Source organism: Onychostoma macrolepis, chromosome 21, assembly GCF_012432095.1.
Source record: "Onychostoma macrolepis isolate SWU-2019 chromosome 21, ASM1243209v1, whole genome shotgun sequence".
NCBI classification, from domain to species: Eukaryota; Metazoa; Chordata; class Actinopteri; order Cypriniformes; family Cyprinidae; genus Onychostoma; species Onychostoma macrolepis.
Window position 1 is genome coordinate 10,199,352 of NC_081175.1, and position 26,542 is coordinate 10,225,893.

The following is a 26,542-nucleotide window of genomic DNA, read 5'->3' on the forward strand; positions in this document are numbered from 1 at the left end:
TCAGACAGCTTTCCCTATAATAAGCAAACTCATAAAGAAGACCATGATGAAGAATATCCACATAAAAATGCGATCCATGACTTTGGCAACTTTCCGCCACTCCCCATTTCGTCTCTGTGTGGCCTTCTGTTCATGATAAAAGTTAGCGATGTACTCGATATTCTTCAGGATGTTTTGCTGATTTAATAAACACTGACTTTCAACCTGTATTTCCTTCTTCTTGACTGATTCTTTCCCAGTTGATCTGCTCTCACTCACTCTCTTTGCTGTAGCTCCTGCAACCTCTCCATGGTCAGTGCCCACACAGGTACCATCTATCCAGCCAGTATGGCACTCTTTACCTTGCCGGGGAGATAAGGTCGGACTGACATCTTCATTTAATGGATCTTTTATCTTCTGTGAACACCCTTCACCAGCCGAAACGCCTCGTAACCTCAGAGTGAAGTCCTCGCCCACAGCCTGTCCGTTTAAAGTGCAGTTGCTTCCTTTCTGCACAGATTTGTCTCTGTGCACAGACAGGCAGCCCTCTCCCATGTCATAGACAAAGCAAATTCGAGCCAAGTAGTGCAGGATAAAGCGACGTGCCCATGCAGGAACAGGCTGAGCCTCTGGTCCACAGTGGTGGATGTTCATAATGAAGATGGTCAGGGCTGTAGAAGCTGTAATCATGGTCATTGTGGCGATGTAATATTTACCTGTGGAAACATTGGGACTGATGAACATAGACAGGAGAATTCATTCCAAAGCTATCAGGAATTAATAGATATTTAAAACTACATTTAACTTGAGAATCGTTCATTATTTGACCTCAAGAGCAAAGTTTCTGTAAAGTATTCCAATGTTAAACACTGACTGGGCTACAACTCCAATAGTGAGTTTGCTTAATAAACAGCACAGTTACAGGCGGTCCCGTTTTTCATTAGGAAGTCTCATTAAACTTATTGACCCACGGCAGGCGCATTGTTTATTGCTTACCTTCTAAAGCTCCAGCAGCTTATTTGCATCTCATACAATCCGATAATTATTTATTTCAGGCTTTGTGGGTGGGGGTGTTTTTTCTTTGGTGAACCACTTAATTGCACACCAAAGGAATCCAAGGGGATGTTGTGCTGAATAAAGATTAAACATTTACACAGCATGTGCCCAGTTTATGGGTAGGAAATGAAAGCCAGAACTGATTTAGCCAGCCAAAGACACTCTGGGTCAGAGCACACAAGATGTGATAGAAAAATATGGTTATAATTGTCCATTATATGATGTTATTTGAGATCAAATTGACTTCAGTTTATGTTTCTGCAGCACAATTGTTAGAACATGGTGCTAGCAACACCAAGGTAATGGGTTCCAAGGATCCACAGTAGCTTTGGCATCTGTAGTCTGTTTGTAACCCGGGTAACCAAGGCTACCAGTTAAAATATAATGAAAGAAGGAATAAAAACCAATAATAGATGCAAGTTCAGAAAGAATCAGAAAGAAATCACTGATTAAATGTGGTGATGGGCTCTTTAAGAGCTAGTAGCAGCAGTGAACCAAGCCCCGCCTATCTGCCACTTTCTGAATGCGTGAGAGAAAGTTCTCGATTTTGCTAGAGAGAGAGAGAGAGAGAGAGTGCAAGTGAGACGAGGCAGCTACACAGAGCGATCTTCAAACCCCTCCATGTAAGTGATCAATTTAGAGATAAAAGTGATTGGATACAACAGAAAAATAGGATTTCTGAACTGATGCTATAACATGAAGGAGCTGTTGCCGGAGTAAGAAGCGGATGAGGCGGGGACTTGTGAAACAGATTGATGCAGACCCACGGTGCATCAAAGTGCCACAAATGAACTTCCTTGTTTGAAAATATATCAGTGCCTTGCCTTGGTATCATAAAGTATCATAAAGTACGGTATTAAAGTGTCAATGTGTTATTTGAAATGCATACATGTGATTTGATGATTAAATTGTTTGAACTGAAGATTAATTATTGATTCATGCTGAACATTCCGTTAAACACCTTACACGCTACATGTTGCTAATGTAGAAGAGTTTTATTAATCAAAATATGAATTAATCAAGTATAATCAATGTGAATATAGCCATTTATGTATGAAGTTATTCTACTATTATAAAATTGTATCTGCCTGCCTGTGTAGAGGCCTGCAGAAGAATGGAATGCGCAGACATATGGTTTAAGGTAAAGCTGCACATCCTGTTTTGACATGATAGGGTCTCTTCCTTTAACGTAACATCAACTGGGGCCTATTGTCTGCTCCAGGAAACAGATGGAGACATAAAAGATAAGCAGTTTTTGCTTATATAATTAGTTTGTGTTGTTTGCCAGTGTTATGTGTATCTGTGTGACACTTATATTCTAAGCCCATAGGTGGCGTTGTGGTGAGATTCCCATTCTTCGAGAGTCACGTGACATCAGCAAGGACTCCGGATAAAAGGCTGCGAGGCGACAATGGCGGACGCTCTCTCTCTCTGTTGTTCTGCTTCCCTTTGTTCTCGCTAGCGTCTCTCTCATTGCCTCTTTGAGGCTATATTTTTGTTTTTTCTTACGCTTAGGTAGTCAGAACTGAGCGAGGGAAGCAGTTGCCCGGAAGACTCACCCGTTCTTATTTTTATTTCGGGAAACAGGTAAGAACTTTGTTCTGAGGACAGGTGTAGTTAGGGGGTCTGTTTTCTTAGCTTTCCTACCCATGAGTACTTTAATCTTAATTATTCTTTCTTTGTATTAACTAGTAGAGATGTTCATATGTTCATATATCTTGGTGAATTGTTGTGTATTATTTCCTGAATGTTTAAGTTGAACTCCGTCAAACAATTAAATAGAGGCGTCTTGAAATTCACATCAGGTGTTGTGATTCTTTAAATATGTTCGGCCTGTGTCCTTTATTTTCATGTTGGAATTAACGAGCCTTAAAATGGTTATGGGCCGTAACAGCCAGTCTGCCTTTGGTGGTAAGGACACTTAAAAATGCTCTTCCAAATTTAAAGAACAAAAAGAAAAAAGGGTTTTGATTCCAGAAGTAATAATTGCATGCAAAAATCTGTGTTTATTGTTAAGTGGGCCTTGAAGGATAGCAATAAACGTTAAGCAGATAGAGTAAAGGGAAGCACGCAAAGTCCTGCGGATACCATTCTGGTTGTAAGGAAGTTACAGAGGTCTGCACAGGTAGGCAAAAATTCCTGCAGGGTACTGCTTTTTTACTGTGTTGAGGAAGTGTATCAGTGAAAGAGCGAGTAGAACTGACCGGTCACTCAGGAAGTGTGTAGTGTAGTCTGTTTTAATGTATGTGTCGGTGTCTGTGTGAATGACTGTGGTTGTATGAGAAAATAAATAAAGGTCCCACTTTATATTATGTGGCCTTAACTACTATGTTCTTACATTTAAATTAATCATTTGGTACAATGCACTTATTGTGTACATACAATGTTTTTACATTGTACTTATATTTTTAAAAATACCTATATGTAATCACATCTGTAATTAATTTCTGTTATTACATTTATAATTACACTGTTGACCGATCCCTTACACCTAAACCCACCCTTAAACCTACCCAGACCACCAAACCTGTCCCTAACCTTACCCATATCCCACCTCAATAGCAGCAATAGTGTTTTGCAATACAATATAACCACAATAAGTACATTGTACTTATTTGTTTGATGTAAGTACATAGTAGTTAAGGCCACCTAATATAAAGTGTAACCTAAATAAATTCTGTATCAGTTGGGCAAAACCTGTGTTCCCCTCCTGGAGTATCCCTTAAGTGGGGCCTGGCAAAGACGGGAGGCAGGTAGTGCCGCACCTGAGAGAGATGAATGAGTGAGTGTATGAGCCCTATAAATAAAGGGACATAGGATGAATGTATGAGCCCTGTGAATAAAGGGACTAGAAGGAGTGAATGTGTTTAGAAAAATTGATTCAATAAAGATTGGATCAAGATTGGCATTGTAGATTTTTCGTAAATATTTGAATGCATATATTGTGTGACTAAGATAGGGAGAATATTTAGGAAATTTAGGAGACTAATGCAGTTCAGATAGTAGAACATAATAGAGGTATATGCCTTATGTTAAATAATTAAATTGTAATAATTAACATTTAACCCTTAAAGACATTTTTGGGGTACCTGACACACCTTTACTTTTCTTTGTTTTTTCAGACCTATTCTAGCAGTCAGCATCAAGTGCCATATATCATTATAAACAGGAGAACTTGAAGTTTCAGTCTAGCTAATTTAAAGTCCCAATTTTCCCTTTGCTTTCTCTAAGAATTAACGAATTTCCAGAATTTTAAGAAAAACGTTTTTTTACTGTGTACTCAAACATAAACTCCTGAAGTTTGGATTTGTTTCCTTTAAAAAGTTGTATCTGTGTGTTTTACACTTCCAATTAAAATTTTGTCTACATATAACATTCCCCAAGCAAGTTATAGCCATTTATTACAATATTGTTATAGGCGCTTTTCAGTGAAAAACAGGTCTATTTACTTTACTAACAATATAGATGTATCCAGAAAAACATTTAGGGAGTAAAGAAAATGGAAACCGTGTTATATAATAACAAAATACAGTAAAAAAAAAAAACTTTTTTCCAGAAAAAAATATATTTTCAATCTGAGTATGAACAACAAACACAAACAGTGCAGCAACAAAAAATTGTCTTGTGCAACAAAAATACAAGCAGTGGAAATGATTCACAAACTACACACAAAATGGGTGAGAAATATATAGAGTGCAATAGAAAAAAATAGTGCAAATGATCTTTATGAACTATATAAGTATGGATCAACCAAATGGATCGATCTGCTGGCTGCACTCTGCATCAGAATTGATTTTACCGGGACATCGTCTCGCAACACGAATACCTAAATTCCAGTGCTTTATCCGATATGTACCGCTTTTTCATGCCAAAGTGCTCTGTCCTGTGTTTTTCTGGGCTTTTTCAGAGAGTGCTCTCATGCAAATGTGTTATTTTGTATTTGTTTTTATGCAAGCATGACACACTTTACTTTCACTTTGCGTTTGCTCAAATTCCCATAGAAACACACTAAACAATGGTTCAAAAGATCAAAACCTGTGTTTATTGGTTGAATATGTGACAGTTTGAACCAATCTGGGCACGTGGGTGGGACTTAGTGTCAACAATCGTTCCTGTTTGGCTCAGAGGGACAAAATGCAATGGTTTCTTCCGACCAATCAATGTTGTGAAAATGTGATGACGTAACACTTGTGTGTGCACATTTTCAATATAAAGTGAATTTAAACTCTAAAAAAATAGAGATCACACACTTGAAGATTGTAGGAATGATTTCACAGTGACACGAGATCTTACTGACGAGATCTCGCGAGATCAAACGTGACTAGAGAAGAAAAACAAATAGAGGACCATCAACGTTGTCAGCTGGCTCCCCTGGCGCGTGTTCTGTTTCACAGTGAAAAACATAGTATAGAAAAGAATATGAGTGATGTTCTCTGCTTTCATGTCATGTTTGTGGCTGCCAAGTTTCAGCTATAGAAGCACGCAACATCCGGTAGGTGACGCTTGCTCGCTCTCATTGGCTATCGTGGGAATCACGTCAGAGGCAGCCTGATGAAGAGTCATAAATATCAAACATGTTTGAGTTCGGCGACGCTCCGTCTCGATCGGGAGCAGATAAATAATCGTAATGACACCACACAATAGAGGATTTTTGGACAAAAAATCGCTTGCGACAAGCTGCGAATCGGGCCACACACCCCAATCGTACGGGGGTGCAAATCGGCCTTAAAATCCTCTAGTGTGCAGCCACCCTTAATTTGAATTGCTGATAAAATCATTTTTAGAACAGAAACAAAGAATGTCTTAGTGATTGGTTGGCACTTTTGGATACTAAGTGATAAATAAAAAAATTGAATTTAGAGTTTAAATTCACTTTATATTGAAAATGTGCACACACAAGTGTTATAATAAATATTAGGCTTAAAAGAAATTGGTTAAAATAATTAAATTAAGTTGGGGAGAATATATTATTTGGACAAAAAACAAAATAGTAAGTTAAATTGTGGTTTAAAAATAAATATTAAACTTTAAATATAGGTTTGTCATATTATAGGAAAAATTATGGCAGCCACTCCTTTGGAAATATTAGAATTAAAATACCCATTGTGTAAAGAACTGATAGACAAGCTCTCAAACAAATGGCAGCAGAGAACTAAAAATATGATGACAAAATGGCCAAAGGAAGGGACATTTGATGTAGCACTGTGTGAGGAAATGGAAACTGATAAAAAAATAAAATAAATCATTAAAGACAACAGTAAAAATAGAGAAAAGAGATAATCAAAAAGGGAAAAAGAAATAAGTGCTAGCCTTGTTCAAAAAGGAAGGAGAAGACTCATTAAAAAGTATAAAACAGGCAAGAAAAATACTAAAAGAGGCAGACAAAGAGACAAAGAAAAAAGAAGAGTTGTTTTCTAAACCACCCCCATATCTGCCCCCAGAAGGACAGTTGCCAATACTTAAGGGTACTGTAGAAGTGTCTGGAGAAATGCAAATGGATGGACAAAAGTTGGAAGAAAAACAAAAAGAACCAGATGTTAGACCAAAGGGGCAACAAAATAAAAAGATTTAGATTGTTATAAACAGGCACGCATAGCATTCGAAATGATGAAAGCAAACTATGAAGGAAAAACAGGAAATGAGGAAACGTTAGAGAAAATAAGGAGAGAAGATAAGGAGATTGAAGCACAAGCAGATGCTATGGAAGCAGAAATAGGAAGGAAAATTAAACAAACAGAAAAATGAATTGAAGATGCAAATAAAATGGTGAGAGATAGAAGTAAACTATTAGAAAGCAGAGAGGACGTGAGTGAAGGAGAGGAGTCATCATTTGATAAAGGAACATGGGAACAAGGAAGAGAAAAAGGAAGACTTAGACCACTGGCTGCACAACCCCCAATTTTAATTAAGGGTACACAGGGACAGTATGTCCCCTGGGCCTCACAGGACCTCGAGGGGCTTGTCACTTGCCTCCCAGACATCCATGAGGGGTCTGGAAAGTGGATTAAGGTGTTCGAAGAAGAAACTATGGGCAAACTTTTAGCTGTGGGGGACATTAAAGCACTTCTGGCAAAGATTATAGGAGGAACAAAGATGGAAGAAATTCTTCAAGCATGCAATCTAGACAGAGCTGTGGACTCTCATTACATGGATGGAACTGTTTTTGATGCATTCCATCCATCAGTGTAGCAGGCACTCTGTGCTGAGTACCCGATCAGACTGGACCCTAAATCATTAAAGGGAGAACAGCTGGGGGAAATAGAAAATCCAACCACATATGTCCAGAGACAGCTGAAAAGATGGAAGCAAGAAACTGAAGGGAATCCAGAAGGAGACCCATTAATGGCAACGTTGTTTAGAAATGCTGTGACTGATGCCATGCCACAAGCTGTAAAGAGCAAGCTGGAGGACGTGGTCAGCTTAAACTCTAAAACACACAAAGAGAAATGGAAAAGACATGGCAGGAAGAAACTGAAGGACAAAAAATTTAAATAATCTCACAGCACATCATAATAGGTAAACAGGGAGCAGCTCTAAGTATATCTGAATGTGAATTTGTAAAAAATAAAAATAAATAAAAATGGTTCAGTGTAACAGATTCTGTGTCACATGTGTCTTTGTATGTAGGAAAAAATTGGGAAGTGAAAGATTTAGGACCAATGATGAAAAAACGCAGAACAAACCAAATGGGAACCAACAGAACATCTGTTGATTTTTCATTCAGCTGACATAAATTACATCAAAATGTTGTGTGCAACCAACCAGTTTGATGGGAATTCCTCAGGAAGTAGTTATCAGTCAAAAGAAACTGACACAGATGACTACAACATCCAAATTGGACACTACTGACACTGAACTATTTAAGGAAGTAGAGCTTCAGGTACCAACTGAACTATGGTCTCAACATGACTCAGATGTAGGATTGATAAAATCAGCAAACCCAGTGAGAGTACAACTTAAGCCAGATGCATGTCTCCCCAGAAAATCACAATACCCTTTGCGTCCGGATGCTGAAGCAGGTATAAGAAACACTCCTGCCTTCACTAAACCTTCAATAGTATTAATAGAAACAACAAGTTATTGTAACACTCTAATTATGCCTGTGATCAAAGCAGACAAAAACAGATGGCGTCTTGTGCATGACTTAAGATCAATCAATGACATAGTAGAGGATTTGCCAGCTGAGGTACCAAACCCGCACACGCTACTGATGAATGTCCCTCCTGATGCAAAATACTTTACAGTAATTGATCTTTGTTCAGCCTACTTTAGTGCTCCATTAGCAGAGGAAAGTAGACACCTGCATTTACATATGCTGGTAAACAGTATACTTACACCAGAATGCCTCGAGGGTTTAAACATTCGCCACATTTATTCAATCAAGTTCTTAAGGCTGATTTAGAGGATCTTATGATAGACAGTATGTTACAATATGTAGATGATTTGATTATTTGTTCTACATCACTAGAACAATGTCATAAAGATTCTATTAAAGTCCTAACGAAGTTAGCACAAGGAGGTCATAAAGTATCCAAAACCAAAATACAGTATTGCCAACCTCAAGTTGAATTCTTAGGACGATTGATTGCATTTGGCACACAAGCTATAGCTCCAGCTCAATTGGTAGGCATAAGTAAAACACCATTGCCTCAAACAGTAGGAAAATGATGACTTTTCTAGGGATGACTGGCTTTAGTGCCGATTGGATAGAAGACTATGCAGTAAAAACAGCTCCATTGAGAGAAATCATGAAACAAGCAGGACTACAACATTTAGGTAATACATTCAAATGGAACACAGATGCATTACTAGCATTTGAGACTTTAAAAATAGAACTACAACAGGCCCCCACCTTGGGAAATCCTGAGTACTCTAGTTTAAACAATTTCATCTGTATGTTGCAAATAGAGCTGATGGTTATGCATCAGCTGTATTGATGGAAGAAACTTGTAGTGGTAGGAAAAAACAGCCTATTGCTTACTATTGTACAAAGTTGGACAATGTAGCTCAGGGTTACCCACCATATTACCAACAAGGCCTTGCAGCAGTATATTATGTATATGAGAAAGCATCCACAATAACCATGGGGTACCCAGTAACTATTTATACACATCACAAAATTGCGGAGTTAATAGAACAAGGGAAATTTGTTCTGACTCAAGCCCGAATTCTAGCCTATTCATCGCTACTTACATATCCAGATGTTACTATTAAGCGAAGTCATACAGTTAATCCAGCTGAATTAATTACTTTGGCTTTTGAAGGAAAGCCCCATGATTGTGTGACTGATTCATTGACATTTACTAGATTACAGCCAGATCTTGAGTCTACGCCAATCCCTGAGGCAGAAGTCACTTACTTCGTAGATGGTTCTAGCTTTAGAGATCATGTAGGAAATCATACATGATATTCAGTCTGCACATTTAGCAGAAATGTCAATTGGCAAAGACAGACAGCCAATATTTTCACTGATTCAGCATATGCTCATGGTGTATGTAATTTGTTTGGAGCAGTATGGAAGCAGAGAGGTTTTAAAAAGAGCGATGGGACTCCCATCCAACATGCTGAACAAATAGATCAATTAATTTCTGCTATGATGCTACCAAAACGACTAGCACTTGAATAATCAAGTGTCAGGCTCATAAAAAAGGAAATGATTTTGTCATTAAGGGAAACAATGCAGCAGATTTGGAAGCTAAAAAAGCCTCAGGGTGTCAGGTGGCAGTATTAACACCTGTAGTACTTATAAAACCTCAACCTCAGTTGGACGATATTATTCGAATAGGCCCTTATGAGCACTCAATGTGGCACCAAAGGGTAGCCAAAAAAGACACGCAAGATATTTGGCATACACATGAAGGGCAAATTGTTGCCCCAACTTTACTTTTGAATATTCTCATTTCAGATGCGCATGTTTTTGACCATTGCGCAAGGGGGGAAGTGATAAGGAAAATTAAAAAGCAAGGATATTGGTCTCCTTATTTACATGCATTATTTCTTGCCACATGAAGTTTGTGCCAAAAACAATGTGAGGAAAGGAATAACGACACCAAAAAGCCATACACCAGTACCAGAAGGACCATTCAAGCATTTGGTAATGGATTATGTGGATATGATAAAGCGAGTACAAGGTACATGCTTGTGGTCATAGACAGATTTAGCAGATGGGTGGAGGCAGTACCATGAGCAGATGAGGGAGCAGGAACAGTAATTAAATTTCTAACAAGAGAAGTAATTCCTAGATTTGGAATACCATCAGAAATAAGTTCAGATAATGGATCAGCATTCATACAAAAAAATGTAAAACAAGTACTTCAACAATTGAAAATAAAACAGAAACTAGGGTGTATTTACCATCCACAATCTACCATCCACAAGGGATGGTAGACAGATTAAATGGAACCCTCAAGACCACACTTAACAAAATATGTGAAAGTACTAAACTTAACTGGATTGACGTGTTACCTTTTGCACTAATGAGCTATCACATGCAAACTAACAGAAACACGCATTTAACACCGCATGAAATTCTTACGGGTCGACCCATGCCTGTGCCATATTGTAGAGGTCCCTACAAAGGACCTCCTCTAGAGCAATTGCAAATGGAACTTCAATCTTATATGAAGAAATTAACTGCCATACATACAGCTATCTATTTACAGGAAACAAGAAAAGAGCCCTGTGAGGAAACAGAGTCGGAATGTCCAATTGTTCCAGGTAACCAAGTATATCTGAGGGTATTCCCGAGAAAGTGGAATGAGCCCAGGAGAGAGGGACCCTACAAAGTGGTGAGAGGTACTCCAACAGCAGTCCAAGTGGAGGGAAGTACAACTTGGTATCATCTAAACCACTGTACTAGAGTTCCCAAAGTACGGACAGAAACAGAAGGAAACAGACAAGATGAAGTCTGATGAAAGCTCAAAAACAGATGTACAAGGAGCTCACATTCTCTTGTCAGAAAATCAGGAGAGGAGAAAGAATAAGTCTGACAACATATCTGATGATCATCACATGCCTAATGCATCTAATTTGGCAAGCTCACGCTATAACCAACAGCACCCAGACTTCCCTAGAATTTACTTTTCAACCCTCGGATGAATCTAGCAGTGGCTTTGACTTAATCCAAAAAGAACAAGAACTGGATGAGGAGGAAAAAATATCTAGACAAAATAGACACATTGTAGATGACAATCATAATATTACTTATAAGAAAATGGGCAATTCAGATATATTATGGGAAAAGGCAGAAGACAATAATTGGTATAAATGGGTAAATTACACAGCAGAACAGTGTCTTCGAAGGGAACTTCGCAAATTTGTGCGAGATCACCCGAGGTGCACAATGATAGATGTGCGAGATGAAGCTCAGCTTTGGTTTGTAGAAGAACCCTCAGCAAGTTCAAAAATGAGTAAGTCCCGCTGTTTTAGTAATATGACACAGTGTTCAGTTCTCAAGGTGCAAGAAAGAAAAACTGTCACCTTAGAGGATGGGGAAATTAGATTCCGATTGGAAATGTGCTTTCCAGAAAATACAGACGTGTACTGTGAACAAAAAGTTCTTTGTGCATGTAGCTGGAAAATGGATGGAGCACATACCTGCGGAATCAGTTGTGATAATTACATCAAAGGGCTTCAACAAGGGTGTTGGGGAGGGAAGTCCTATGCTGTTAGAGCCTCTCAGTACTCCCTTACCGGGAGGTTTGGTAGTCATCCCCACCCTCGTTGACTCACGTTGTCCCTGCATACCTGTTAAAATTGTGAATTTTTCTCAGGAGGATGTTTGGTTGTCACCCAGGACCCGGCTGGGCACCCTGTCTAAGGTGGAGTGCGTGGACAGCCCGCAGCAGTATGAAGTAAAATTTCAGATGATTTCAGCTGACCTTGAACAGGTGACATTAACTATGAAGGATGGGCAAAGCAGAGACCGTGTGCAGGAAATCTTGGATAAGATCGATATAGGGGGAAGCGAGGATGAACAAGCTCAGCTCAGGTCATTGTTGAAAAAACACATTGATATCTTCGCTTTAGAGGATGAAGACTTAGGTTACACAGACAAGGTAGCACATGAAATCCAGCTAACTGATGATGAGCCGGTCACACAGCCTTACCGTCGGATTCCTCCTAATCAGTATAGAGAAGTAAAGGATCACATCTCACGGTTGGTACAGAAGGAAGTCATACAAGATAGTAACAGTGCCTACACTTCGCCAATCGTGCTGGTACTTAAGGCAGATGGCAGTATCAGGCTATGTGATTACCGTAAACTAAATCAGAAAACAAAGAAAGACGCCTTTCCCTTACCGCGGATCGACGAGAGCTTTGATGCCCTGCAGGGGGCTCATTACTTCTCCACGATTGATTTAGCAAGCGGCTATCATCAGGTGACGGTGGCGGAAGGAGACAGACACAAGACTGCTTTCTCGACCCCTTTTGGCCTCTATGAATTTTTGCAGATGCTGTTTGGGGTCTGCAATGGACCTGCAACCTTCCAGAGGCTGATACAGGCCACCATGAATGATCTCGTTTTCCAGATTCTGTTAGTGTACCTCGATGATATCCTGGTGTATTCATCAACATTTCAGGAGCACTTGATAAGGCTGGAAACTGTGCTGAGGAGGCTGCAGGACACTGGTCTCAAGGTCAAGTTAGACAAATGTCACTTTCTTCAGTCAGCGGCTGTGTTCTTGGGACATCGAATTTCTGCCGATGGTATTGGCACAGACCTTCAGAAAGTGGCAATTATAAAACAGTGGCCAGTCCCGTCTACGCTAAGGGAATTGAGATCATTTCTTGGGCTCTGTAGTTACTATAGACGGTTCATTCAGGGGTTCTCCAAGATAGCTGGCCCACTTCATGATGTGGTAAATTCATGTCTGACTACTGAAAGCTCCGGCCGGACTAATGTCCTTTTGGGGAATCTGTGGACTGAAAAATGTCAAACCGCTTTTGACACTCTCAAAGATAAGCTGACTAGTGCACCCATTTTAGGGGTGGCTAACTATTCAAAACCCTTTATTGTGGAGACAGATGCGAGCAGTCAGGGATTGGGTGCCGTTTTTTATCAGCAACAGGGAGATGTAAAACGTGTTATTGCTTTTGCAAGTCGATGGCTAAGGGATGCAGAAAAAAATGATAGAAATTATAGCAGTATGAAACTCGAGCTCCTTGCTCTCAAGTGGGCAGTTGTTGAAACGTTTCGGGGGTATTTGTTGGGGTCCAGATTTACCGTGATAACTGACAATAATCTACTGTGCCACTTGAAGACAGCAAAGTTTGGAGCGATTGAACAAAGATGGATTTCACAGTTGTCCATATTTGATTTTGATGTTCAGTATCGTCCAGGGCATCGAAACACAGTAGTTGACACACTATCTAGACACCCTTTTGCAGGGGAGCCTGAGCCAACCTCAGAGGATGTCGAGTATGATGGGTGTGTGGCAGTCTGTGGTAGGATTCACCATGGTATAGACCTGGATTTGGCACTTGTGGCTGCTGGGATGAACAGCTGTAAAATAAGGCAAATGCGAGCTGTGGTGTCCAACTCTCATAATGGTAACGGACTAGGTCAGGGAAATACCCCCACCTTTCCAGGTTACTCAACTGATGAATTAATTGCCTTCCAACAGCAAGACTTGGTGATTAGTGGATTCAGTAAATTGTGGGATCAAAAGAGAAGGTCTCATGGAAAAGAGCTAAAAGTTCTGCCAAAACCTGTCCGGTCAATGCTGAAGCACTGGAAAAGCATCAGGGAGCATCAGGGTCTACTGTACCGTGCCTTTGAGGATGTCAGGCATGGGGAATGTTATCAGCTCTTGTTACCTCTCAGTTTGAAGAAGCCTGTTCTGGAGTATGTGCACAATTCTATGGGACACCAATGTGTCGAGCGTACCCTTCACTTGCTGAGGCGCAGGTGCTTTTGGATTGGGATGCACAATAATGTGGACAAATGGATACAAGATTGTCAGTGCTGTGTGATGACTAAGCTGCCACAACCCAGGGTCCACCCCCCCATGAAATCGTTCTTGGCTTCTAGACCTCTTGAGGTAATCGCTATAGATTTTTCTGTGCTGGAACCCACGTCCGATGGTCGGGAGAATGTTCTGGTAATCACTGACATCTTCACAAAGTTTACTCAGGGCTTCCCTACACGAGATCAAAAAGCAGACACCACTGCCAAGGTGCTGTATAGGGAATGGTTCATGAGGTATGGTATTCCGGCATGCCTGCATTCCAATCAGGGCCGTAATGTTGAGAGTGAGGTGGTGGCCGAACTTTGTAAGCTTTATGGTGTGAAAAAGAGTCGCACCACACCATACCACCCCACTGGCAACGCTCAATGTGAGCGTTTCAACAGGGCGCTACATGACCTGAACAGAAGGCTGCTGAGCGCATTTCCTTGCGCAAGGATCAAATATATTGCCCGAAGATCGAGGTCGGAGCACTGGTGTACCTGAGGAACAGACCAGTAGGCCGCAACAAAATCCAGTATGCCTGGGGACCAATCGTATACCGGGTTGTAGGGATCTTGAACAACACTTACACAGTGGAACCGTTGGAAGGCGGGCCTACAAAAATAGTTAACAGGGTGGACATCAGGCCCTGTGTGAATCCTCCTACTCCCGCCCCTAGGAAGAAGCCAAAGGCACAAGATGAGAAATCCGGGTCCCTTAGTGAAGTGGAGTCTGAAGATTCTGAGGAGGGTGTAGTTTTGAGGTAAGAGAGATCTCATACGCCTGCAGTAAGAAATTTTAGCCCCCAGCCTGTTGGCCAACAAAGTGTAGGGCATGTGCCCGATGTGTTACTCAGCAGAGAATCGGTTGATTCCAACGGCACCAATGCTCTGTCGGAGCCTGCTGAGACTCTGGAGACTGAGGAAAGGGCAACTACCAGTGGGTTAACCCTTCCTGTTGCTGCACCACGCAGGTGTAGTAAAAGGCTAAATGCAGGCCAGCATTCAAATGTGTACCATGAGCCAAGGTCCGTCCTGGACCGTATTCCTATAAGCCCGGCAGCAGTTTCACAGAGACTGCCTGATCTGAGTTCTGTTCTGTTTAGGGAAGCAGTAAAAGAGGTGAAGAGTACTTTAAATGTATTTTAAAATGAGTAATCGAGGACGCTTACTGTGATGCAGGGGAGAATGTAACCAGGTGATGTTAAGGGAGGTTAAAACTATCGAAAATGTTAATGATGCGCATAGCTGTGGACAACGAAATGAAAGGTCCTTTAAGAATAAGCAGGTGAAGTCATCGCGTACGTGGTTGAACATGCGAGCGCGCGCACGCAATGAGGAAGTCACAGAGTTACAGTGAGGAAAATAAGTATTTGAACACCCTGCTATTTTGCAAGTTCTCCAACTTAGAAATCATGGAGGGGTCTGAAATTGTCATCGTAGGTGCATGTCCACTGTGAGAGACATAATCTAAAAAAAAAAAATCCAAAAATCACAATGTATGATTTTTTAACTATTTATTTGTATGATACAGCTGCAAATAAGTATTTGAACACCTGTCTATCAGCTAGAATTCTGACCCTCAAAGACCTGTTAGTCTGCCTTTAAAATGTCCACCTCCACTCCATTTATTATCCTAAATTAGATGCACCTGTTTGAGGTCGTTAGCTGCATAAAGACACCTGTCCACCCCATACAATCAGTAAGAATCCAACTACTAACACGGCCAAGACCAAAGAGCCGTCCAAAGACACTAGAGACAAAATTGTACACCTCCACAAGGCTGGAAAGGGCTATGGGGAAATTGCCAAGCAGCTTGGTGAAAAAAGGTCCACTGTTGGAGCAATCATTAGAAAATGGAAGAAGCTAAACATGACTGTCAATCTCCCTCGGACTGGGGCTCCATGCAAGATCTCACCTCGTGGGGTCTCAATGATCCTAAGAAAGATGAGAAATCTTAGAACTACACGGGAGGAGCTGGTCAATGACCTGAAAAGAGCTGGGACCACCGTTTCCAAGGTTACTGTTGGTAATACACTAAGACGTCATGGTTTGAAATCATGCATGGCACAGAAGGTTTCCCTGCTTAAATCAGCACATGTCCAGGCCCGACTTAAGTTTGCCAATGACCATTTGGATGATCCAGAGGAGTCATGGGAGAAAGTTATGTGGTCAGATGAGACCAAAATAGAACTTTTTGGTCATAATTCCACTAAACGTGTTTGGAGGAAGAAGAACGATGAGTACCATCCCAAGAACACCATCCCTACTGTGAAGCATGGGGGTGGTAGCATCATGCTTTGGGGGTGTTTTTCTGCACATGGGACAGGGCGACTGCACTGTATTAAGGAGAGGATGGGACAGGGCGACTGCACTGTATTAAGGATTGATTTTCTCAAGTGTTCAAATACTTATTTGCAGCTGTATCATACAAATAAATAGTTAAAAAATCATACATTGTGATTTCTGGATTTTTTTTTTTAGATTATGTCTCTCACAGTGGACATGCACCTACGATGACAATTTCAGACCCCTCCATGATTTCTAAGTGGGAGAACTTGCAAAATAGCAGGGTGTTCAAATACTTATTTTCCTCACTGTATGTTGCATGGGTGTGCGATTGCTGTTTGAGTGTAATCTGATATCATCCAGCAGTTGGATGTTGACGCAGGACTGCGTTGAGTGCGAGTGTGGCTGAGCTAACGCACTGCATGTACGAGGTCTGTAAAATATTACTGTGTACCATAAGAAACACAGGGGAAAAAGTGAGTAATATTCTCACTATGTTATTTCAGGTGCATTTTGACAATATTATTGAAATCTAACTGTTCGTGTAGTTCTAAGATGTTGTGTTTTCTTTCTAGAGTGCCACTACCGTATTATTATCACTAGTGTTTCAATATCTAAATAGTCTTATTGCACACGAGAAAAAGACAACAAATTGTACTTCACATTATCTTTATTTTTAATGGTGAATAATTTACTGTGGAATCAGAAGATATTCCAGCACTGTATTTTATTTTTAATTCTGGTGGTTTTGACCCACAAGCCTAAACGAAAAAGAAACAGAAACTCCTAACAACTTTTAAAAAGGAATAAATAACAAACCCCACCTATATACGTTGGTCCTGTGTGTCAATTTCCTGCAGCCACACTTAATTCAACTTAAATATTCTATATTTCAAAGAAATATTCTTTTAAAGCATGTTTTAATTACAAAATCTTATTGTCTAACCAAATTTTGTTTTTAAGTAAGTTGATTTAAGGTTTTATAGCAGCAACCATGACAAAACAAAAAAAAAATACTGATTAAGATCTTTTTGTTTTTATGTTTTTTTTATTTACTTTTATTTATTTATTTATTTATTTTACTTTTCTTTTTTTTCTTTTTTTGCAGTGAACGATAGTCGCTGAAAAGTGTCTGCAAAATACATAAGTAAATTATGTGTTGTGCCAGAAATTGTGTTACTATCCACTGCTGTCATTAATAATACAATTCTTAATGATCATAAAATTATGGTTATGTAGAATAAAAACTAATGATCTCACCAATGAGTGGCACATTCTCTGAAGGAGGCATGCTTTCAGCAACCAGAAGCTGGAAGACGGTAAGGGCTAGTAACACTGTGACCCCTAAAGATACTTTCTCTCCAGAGTCGGCTGGAAGGTAGAAGCCTAGCGGAGCCAAGAAGGAGATCATCATGCAGGGAATGAGCAGATTAAAGATGTAAAAGGAAGCTCTTCTCTTCAGGTGAAGTGTGTATGTGATATCTGGATATGGGTCTGAGCAGCAGCCATAGAGAATAATGTTCTTCTTTGCGGGCATTCCCTGAACCTCCCACTCTACATTTTCCACAAAGTCAGCCAGATCAGCACTGTCCAGGGCATTATGAAGATCCATCTGGTTGCCATTGTGGGTCCAAGATCCAAATGTGAGGCGACACTGCTGGACATCAAAAGGGAAGTAAGACACATCCACTTTGCAAGAGCTCTTGGTTATTGCCGGCTGGTCCCACATAATCTGGCCATCATGACGGATCACCACATTGGTCTCCATAGAGCTGGAGAACTGGTCATCTGCACTGGAAGACAGAAGGTGAAAATCAATAAAATCACTAACATAGTCACCAACATTGAAAGATGAAAGATGAAAATTTGGTAACTTTATTTCGATAGTCCACTTTAGACATTCTACTAACAGTAAGTAACTTTGCAACTACATGTCAACTAGCAGTCATTAGAGTATTAGTAGACTGTCTGCTTAATATCTCCTAACACTTTATTTTGATGGATCCACAACATACAACATACCGAGTATGAGAAACTTTGCAAGTATATGTCAACTTATTCTACTAACCCTAAACCTACCCTACTGAGAGTTAGTAGACATGTAGCTGCAAATTAATGAGAATTAGTTGACAAGTAGTTGACATGTAGTTACAAAGTTACTTATAGTTAATAGAATGTCCAAAGTGGATAAAAATAAAGTGTAACCAAAACTTTCTTTAAAATTTACTCACTCTCAGACCATCCAAGACATAGATGAGTTTTTTTCTTCATCAGAACAGATTTGGAGAGATTTAGCACAAGTAATCCACATGACTCCAGTCTATCAAATAAACTGTCTCAGTGATGGATTTGTTTCTTATAAACACCAGCTTTTCACTTCACAAGATGTTAATTGATGGACCAGAGTTGTTTGTATTACTTGTGGATTATTGTGATGTTTTATCAGCTCCTCATTCTCGTGGCACCCATTCACTGCAGAGTATTCATTGGTGAACAAGTGATGTAATGCTAAAGTTATCCAAATCTGTTCTGATTAAGAAATAAAACACTCATCTACATCTTGACTGGCCTGAGGGTGACTAAATTTTCGAGAAATTTTCATTTTGGGGTGACAATTCATGGTTATTTTTTTATACTTGGCCCCCTCCTATCCTGAATATGTATTTACATTGAAAACAACCACATGTCACAGAGTCATTTCAGAGGATGGTCATGTGAATCAGATTAATTAATTTGTAATTATTTTCTATATCACACACAAAACTATCAAAAAGCACTGAAGGGTCAGAATCTGAACTTGCTCTATAAATTCATTACTAGTCGTAGCGTGTTTTTCTATGATGAGGTTTCGGAATATGAAAAATAATGAGTAGAGAGTTCAGGCCATCTGTCAGCTATAAACAGTATCAGATCAGGAAAGAGCTTTTAAGACTTTCTACATTTGACAAAGCTGCAATGTCATGGCTATATCTGTCTTACAGGACTCTTACTTGTAAATACGATTCAGAAATGTAGAAAATTTAGATAGATAGATAGATAGATAGATAGATAGATAGATAGATAGATAGATTATGATTAACAAAGTATTTTAATTTTTATTACTTGTTTGCAATTAAATTAATTGATAACATTGCAATCAAGGTTATTATGAGAAGAAGAAAGAACAATTTGACTGGACCCTCTCATGAACAAGCAGTTAATGAAAATGTACAGCCTGTGTTCTTGGCAACAAGAAACTGATGGACAGGACATGACATTCAGTTGGTGGCTGAATCGATGAAACCCAATACCAATCCGACCTACTTGTTATATAGGACAATATCGGGTCTCCATACATAACTACTAGGTATACGGATGGTATCAAGCCCATCGTAGTCTGTCTTATTCCAGGTGAGGTAGGCATCAAACCACACCTGACGAATCCACAAGTATGTTGTGAGGATCTGGTTTCTTTCATCCTAGGAAAAAAAGTTGGATTTAAGAACCCATATTAATAAATATATTCCAGTCAGCAAAGTAAACATTAAAATCACTGATCAGTAAAAAATAAATTGTTGAAATGTTAGTTGATATGACACAGATTTTGTCAGGCATCAACTGAAAAATAGATTGAAATGCAAATCATACAGACAATAGTTGAATGATAACCATGCATTCAGTTCATGAATTACAAAGATGCTTTTAACATGCCTAACAAAAAATATTAAAATACTATGTAACAAAAAGTCACATTAAAAGTCTGAATGCCTTGAGTTAATTAGCATAATATTTTAGTTTAGTTCAGATTCATTCATAAATTGAAGACATTTTTTTACAAAAATGTTTTAAAAATAGTTTTGTTTTTTGTTTTTTAATAGCAATTAAGATGTATACAAGGTGTAAGGAAAATACCGACTTGATGATTGTACAAGGTGGCATTTTAAAACCATTAAATTAAAATAAAAAAATTGCATTTTCTGGGAAAAATTTATGGAATATAATTACAATATTACAATAAAAATGGGTAACACTTTATTTCGATAGTCCACTTTAGACATTCTACTAACAGTAAGTAACTTTGCAACTATATGTCAACTAGCAGTCATTAGAGTATTAGTAGAGTCATTCCACAAAACCGGTACGATTTGAGTCTCTCTCTGACCTTTTTAAGTGTATTTTATCTATTGGGTCACCAAAATCTATTTTTAGAATATTTTTGTATTAACTGAAATGTCTCCTTTAATAAGGTTTAAAAACATGACATACATTTTATCTATATATTAGAAATAATGTTTTTTTCAGTTGACACCACCTATTTTGTCATGTCCCTCATGGCCTTCTATGAAAGTGTACTTGGGATATGAATAATAAAATTAGAAAAAAGTCCATACATTTTGCTATTCTCATAAATATCTATCTGTGCTTTTTTGCTAGTAATGTTTTAGTAATTCATGATTATTCAATAAAACCCCTCAACCCTGTTACACAAATCATTCTCCCCCCATAAAAATAATGAACTGATGCTTATGTGACATCATTAACAGGGAGTGACATCATATAACTCTTCTGGACAACATTGTGAGCAGACAGGCAAGTTACCACCTTCTTTTATAACTATAACATTATTAATATTGTGATATTGTGATTGTCAAGCTTAACGACTCAACCATGTTACATCAAATAAAGATAGAAAACAATTACTTGTGAAAACGATCTTTGTTATTTTAACAATATACATGACTACTTAATATCATGCATACCATGGGCTCTCCTGTTATTCACTACATTTAGGGCAGGGGCCGTTTTGAGCAAAAAATCACAACCCCGTCACACTCAACCCCGTTATTTATTTGATCATAACGGGGTTGTGAGATTGTGATGGGGTTGTATTTTTAACACTTTGGTTCTGAAGTTATCCAGTAATTTAAATGAATTATTATAGTTGATCAAGAATCTTATACCACATATGTTGAATGTAGTAATGTTCATGTCAAAGTTATGTGTGTGTACGTGTGTTCTGCCTAGATTTTCACATCTCAGTGTTAAGTAAATTCTACAAACAATACCCCATAATGACAACGTGAACGAAGTTTGTTTGAAATCTTTGCAAATTTATTAAAGTAAAAATAAACACATACACACACAAGTATTCACAATATTCCTCTGGCAGCAATTACAGCCTCAAGTCTTTTTGAGTATGATGCTACAAGCTTGGCACATCTATTTTTGGACTGTTTCTCCCATTCTCCTTTGCAAGACCTCTCAAGCTCCATCAAGTTGGATGGGGAGCGTCGGTTTTCAGATCTCTCCAGAGTTCAGTCGGGTTCAAGTCTGGGCTCTGGCTGGGCCACTCAAGGACATTCACAGAGTTGTCCCGTAGCCACTCCTTTGTTATCTTGGCTGTGTGCTTAGGGTTATTGTCCTGTTGGAAGGTGAACCTTCTGCCCAGTCTGAGATTCTGAATCATTATCATTAATGCCATCTCAATATTTTGGTGCACTGAGCTTTTCTTCTACTCTGACGAGTCCCTCAGTCCCTGTCACTGAAAAACAGCCCCACAGCATGAGGCTGTTTCCAGCACACTTTACTTTTCGGATGGTACTTTGCAGGTGATGAGCAGAGCTGGTTTTCTTCAAACATGATGCTTGAAATTGAGGTTTATCAGACCAGAAAATCTTGCCTGAGGGTTCTTTAGGTGCTTTTTTGCAAATGCCAAGTGTGTTTTCATGTGTCTTCACTGAGGAGAGGATTGAGTCCTGCCACATTGTCATAAAGCCCAGATCGGTGGAATGTTGCAGTGATGATTGTCCTCCTGTATGTTTCTCCTATCTCCACATATGACCATGGAGGTGGAGGATGATCAGGTTCTTGGTCACCAGTCTAATCAAGGCCCTTCTCCATCAGTTGCTCAGTTTGGCCAGGAGGTCAGCTCTAGGAAGAGTCCTGGTTGTTTCAAACTTCTTCCATTAAGGTTAACAGAGACTACATGCTTCTGTGAACTTTCAATGCTACAGATATTTTTCTGTACCCTTCTCCAGATCTGTGCCTCAATACAATCCTGTCTCATAGGTCATGGATGATCAGTGGAAACAGGATGCACCTGAGCTCTATTTTGAGTGTCATAGCAAAGGCTGTGAGTACTTATGTACATGTGATTTATTTTTCCCGTTTTTTTATTTTTAATAAATTAGCAAAGATTTCAAAATCTTCTTTCACATTATCATTATGGGGTATTGTTTTTAGAATTTTGTGGAAAATAATTTAATCCATTTTGGAACAAGTTTGTAACATAACGTGGAAAAAGTGAAGCGCTGTGAATACTTTCCGGATGCACTGTACAGAGGTGTTGTATGTTGGTGGAAAACTAGAGCCTGTGTGCTTCGGCACCATCTCCATCTGGAGATCTTGAGAGAGGTGTTGGCTAGATATTGAATGCCACACAAGTTATATGTGTTATTTTGATGACCTATTCAGTCTGCAGTCTGTTTTTTCTGCAGTCGGATTAACAAAACTCAGTTCAATTGCAATTTATATCTGTTGTCTTTCTTGGTCACATAATGAAATACAGTGTTTATAGAGAATCTTAGAAAATCTTACAGTGAATTTGAGTAAAAAACAACTATTTATAGGTTAAGCTGTATTTGTCTCTTCAACCCCGTTGCCATCTTTAACCCCTTTACCCTAGTCTCAACCCCGTCACACCTATATTTTTATTAATTATTTTTTTAAGTTTAAGAAAAAGTAATTTAATGTTTGTTGAACTCAGTCTGAAATGTTCAAAGCAATCATAAGAATACTGATTTTAGTTCAAATTCTGAAGTTAACCCACTTCTTTTATCAAAAATGATGAGGTTGCTGTCACAAAAAATTTAATTTCAGGCTTTAGTATAGCAAAAGTGTGAGATTTTATGTAACTTTTATATTTGCAAATACTGAATTAGTGTGAGGGACATCTGATTAATAGGAAAATGTTGATTTCATTACAAATACATTTTATGATCATATTCAGAGAGCTCACATAGTGTCCATAGCGGGGTTGAAGATTAATAGTGCCCATATCTTAAATTAATGACCAATAATAATAGGGATTTGATGCCTGAGGTGGGAAAATATGTTTTTCAGGAAGTTAAATATGTCATTAATGCTGTGGGGTGTTCAGAAAAGTAATATTTTTGGGTAAAAAATCTAAAAATGTGTAAGTCCAAATCGTACCGGTTTCGTGGAATGACTCAGTAGACTGTCTGTTTAATATCTTCTAACACTTTATTTTGATGGGTCCACAACATACAACATACTGACTATGAGAAACTTTGCAAGTACATGTCGACTTATTCTACTAACCCTAAACCTACCCTAACAGTTTACTCTGAGAGTTAGTAGATATGTAGTTGCAAATTAATGAGAATTAGTTGACTTGTAGTTGACATGTAGTTAAAAAGTTACTTATAGTTAGTAGAATGTCTAAAGTGGACTATCGAAATAAAGTGTAACCAATAAATGTAATTACAATATGATTACAAAAATTACACTTCTTAGCATGCATGTGTTTTAAGATATTTAAGACAAGATACTACAGGCAAAACCATAGTTTTTTTTCATGCACTGGTCAATTTTGAGATTTTGGGTCAAAATCAACGCTTCAGTCCTCTTTCAGACTAGTAGAAATAAAATGGAATAAATAAAATATATAAATTGATATATTTAATTATATAAATAATTAGCATATTTAAACATATGTCAGAAAATCTGTAAAGCTAAACCGTTAAAACACTGGGGAATTAATTAATCAGCTGGGGAATATGGTGATATGGTAACAAATTTGCGTCTCGGAGTCTTGCCTAAGAAATTACAGCACAATTCAAAAGGGCAAAGCTAGGGCAAAGCAGCAAAATGAGCCCAAAATCCTCAGAGAGTATGAGACTGAGAAAGAATGTGTGATGTTATGTGTGTTACCATGTCAATGATCTGGGAGAGAGTGATCTGCAAGGTGACGTTAATGATGTTGTCCGTGTCCTCCACAGGCCTCAGTGCATTGGTGTAATTCACAAATAAATCATTCAGCAGCTTGAATGCATATCTCCCCTGGGCACACAAACAGACTGTCGAAAAGGAAGAGGAAAATGAGAGAGTTATATATTAACTATAGATATAAAAGTGTACAATCCAGCACAAGCAGCCTTGACTTGCTCATTTTCTTATTAGTAACCAGTTGGATGTTAAAGGAATAGTTCAGAAACTAAAAAAATAGAAATAATATTTCCTCCAGTAAAATAGTCTTGTCTGAATCGGGAAAGAAAAATGCACAGATCAAGCACTGATCAAGTCGTACAACAGTTCTAAACAAATTTGCCAGTGGCCTTTGAAAGATGAGAACAGGGCATGCACTTCTTCACTGGAGGAATCATTTTTTATGAATTATGGACCCACATTTTGGCTAGAACCCAGAAGCAACGGTTAAAATGTTAAAAGAATGGATGTTACAAACATGCAAATTTTCACTTCACAAGATGTTAATTGATGAAAATGTCAGTGACTTGTGGATTATTGTGTTGTTTTTATCAGCTGTTTGAACACTCATTCTGATTGCACCCTGGATCCATCAGAAAAAGTGATGTAATGCTAAATTTCTCCAGATCTGTTCAGATGAAACAAATTCATCTACATTTTGGAGGGCCTAAGGGTGAGTAAATTGTAAACAAATATTTTTTTTACTGTATATAAACAGTTATTTTTATAAACTTTGTGTACTCCGTGTATTGGATTTGGCTGCCAGCTCAGGGCAGCCTCATGTCTCAGTTATGATGAATGAGAATGCTGCTAACGGACTTTACCAACAAGTGCCAGAAACAGGAGAGCTACAATAACCTTTCAAACTGCTGCCCATATATTTAGTTGAACTACGGCCACACAGAGTGCTGCAGGGAAACTCTAGTGAACAAAGCACGTTTACTCAATTACTCTCTCCTGTTCCCTGAGGATGAGTGTGGTCAGCGCTTTCACCAGCAAATCAATTCACCCCAAGTGCCAGACAAAATAGTGCTCTAATGAAAGATAAAAAAGGAGGCTGTGGTGAGAAAAGGATGTATGAGATCCAGCTGGCAGCTCTACTGTCCTGCAGCATGAACTGAGCAAGTGTGCAGAAAGTATCAAATTCTTGTCATCAAAAACACTTGTATTAAAGATGCTTGGGTCATATATTACTATTTGGGTAGCTTCCACACATAGAAATAAACTTTTAAGATAGTAAAATTAATAATACATTTATCATATTTTTCTTTAAAAAAAAAAAAAAAAGAAAAAAAAGAAAAAGAAAAAGAGTTTCCCATATGTGTAGACTTGAAAATAAGCAAAGTTGCTCACTGTCACCAGTATACACACAAACCACTCACAGGATTTCCATTGCTGCATAATTAATAATTGGGGGGTAGGCTACTTCTGGGACTACTGGTCTACATGCCTCTATTGTATTGTAAACACTAATTATTTATCAGTGAGTCAACACCCTTGAACAATATATCAGGTTGATGAGAATATAACACAAATTTCATCAGTTCACTTGTCATTAGGTTTGAAACCACAGATGTTCCAGATTAGTGTGGGACATGTCCATCTCAGAATCTCTTGGAGGGAGGTTCATGTGTAAATTGATGCTTAATTTGGAATCTTTATCAAGTGTAGTATTTAAAAAATCACATTAATATATCTACCAAATACCAAACAAACACACCATTACCAAATACCATTATCAACAACATATTTGCACTTAAAAAAATAATAATACAAAGAAACACATATATCCAGTATAAGGAGTGTAAAACATTAATGTCAGTTCTATAAATAAATTTAATTTTGATCTTGTTCAAATTAAGGTATAGTCGACATATGCATACAAAAAATACGCTGGATTCCTGAATAAAGTCATTCATTAAAGTGAGCGCAGTCTTACCTGGAATAAAACCAGTGGTGGTAAACAAATGAAGGGAAGCCAAAATTACACGTGGATTCATTTTGTGGCGTGAAAGAGGAATACAATCTTTTCTGTGGTTTCTCAGGTATTCCCATAGTTCAGTACCGTATTGTTACCAGGCAGCTCAAGATCCATGCGCAACTCGCGAGGCTAGAGAAGTGTCGCGTGCTAGTTACAGAAAGTGATGACGAAGAGTGTCAGTAGAGTACTGTTACTCGAGCTCGAGAGAACGATGTCGTATGGTAAAGTGAAAGAGATTTATTTTATTTTCACACTTAGGTTATGCTGACATAATTTGTTATGAAAAACATTTCATTCACAGA

The 26,542-nt window shown here is 38.5% G+C and overlaps 1 protein-coding gene across 1 annotated transcript; it reads right to left on the reverse strand.

Annotated features, from left to right (window-relative positions):
• LOC131528885 (neuronal acetylcholine receptor subunit alpha-10) lies at positions 1–26,542 on the reverse strand. The gene is made up of 5 exons (XM_058758341.1): positions 26,199–26,542; positions 24,206–24,351; positions 19,577–19,731; positions 17,534–18,066; positions 1–695 (listed from the first exon to the last, which is right to left on the reverse strand). The coding sequence occupies exons 1-5, from the start codon at positions 26,257–26,259 to the stop codon at positions 1–3; spliced, it is 1,590 nt and encodes a 529-aa protein (XP_058614324.1). The 5' UTR covers positions 26,260–26,542.

Bases quoted from the DNA above. Each gene is read 5' to 3' on its own strand.
- LOC131528885 (XM_058758341.1), bottom strand. From the start codon at position 26,259: ATGAATCCACGTGTAATTTTGGCTTCCCTTCATTTGTTTACCACCACT. The intron at 24,352-26,198 runs GTAAGACTGCGC...CCTTTTCGACAG, and splicing joins CACCACTGGTTTTATTCCAG to TCTGTTTGTGTGCCCAGGGG. The intron at 19,732-24,205 runs GTAACACACATA...TTTTTTTCCTAG, and splicing joins TCTCCCAGATCATTGACATG to GATGAAAGAAACCAGATCCT.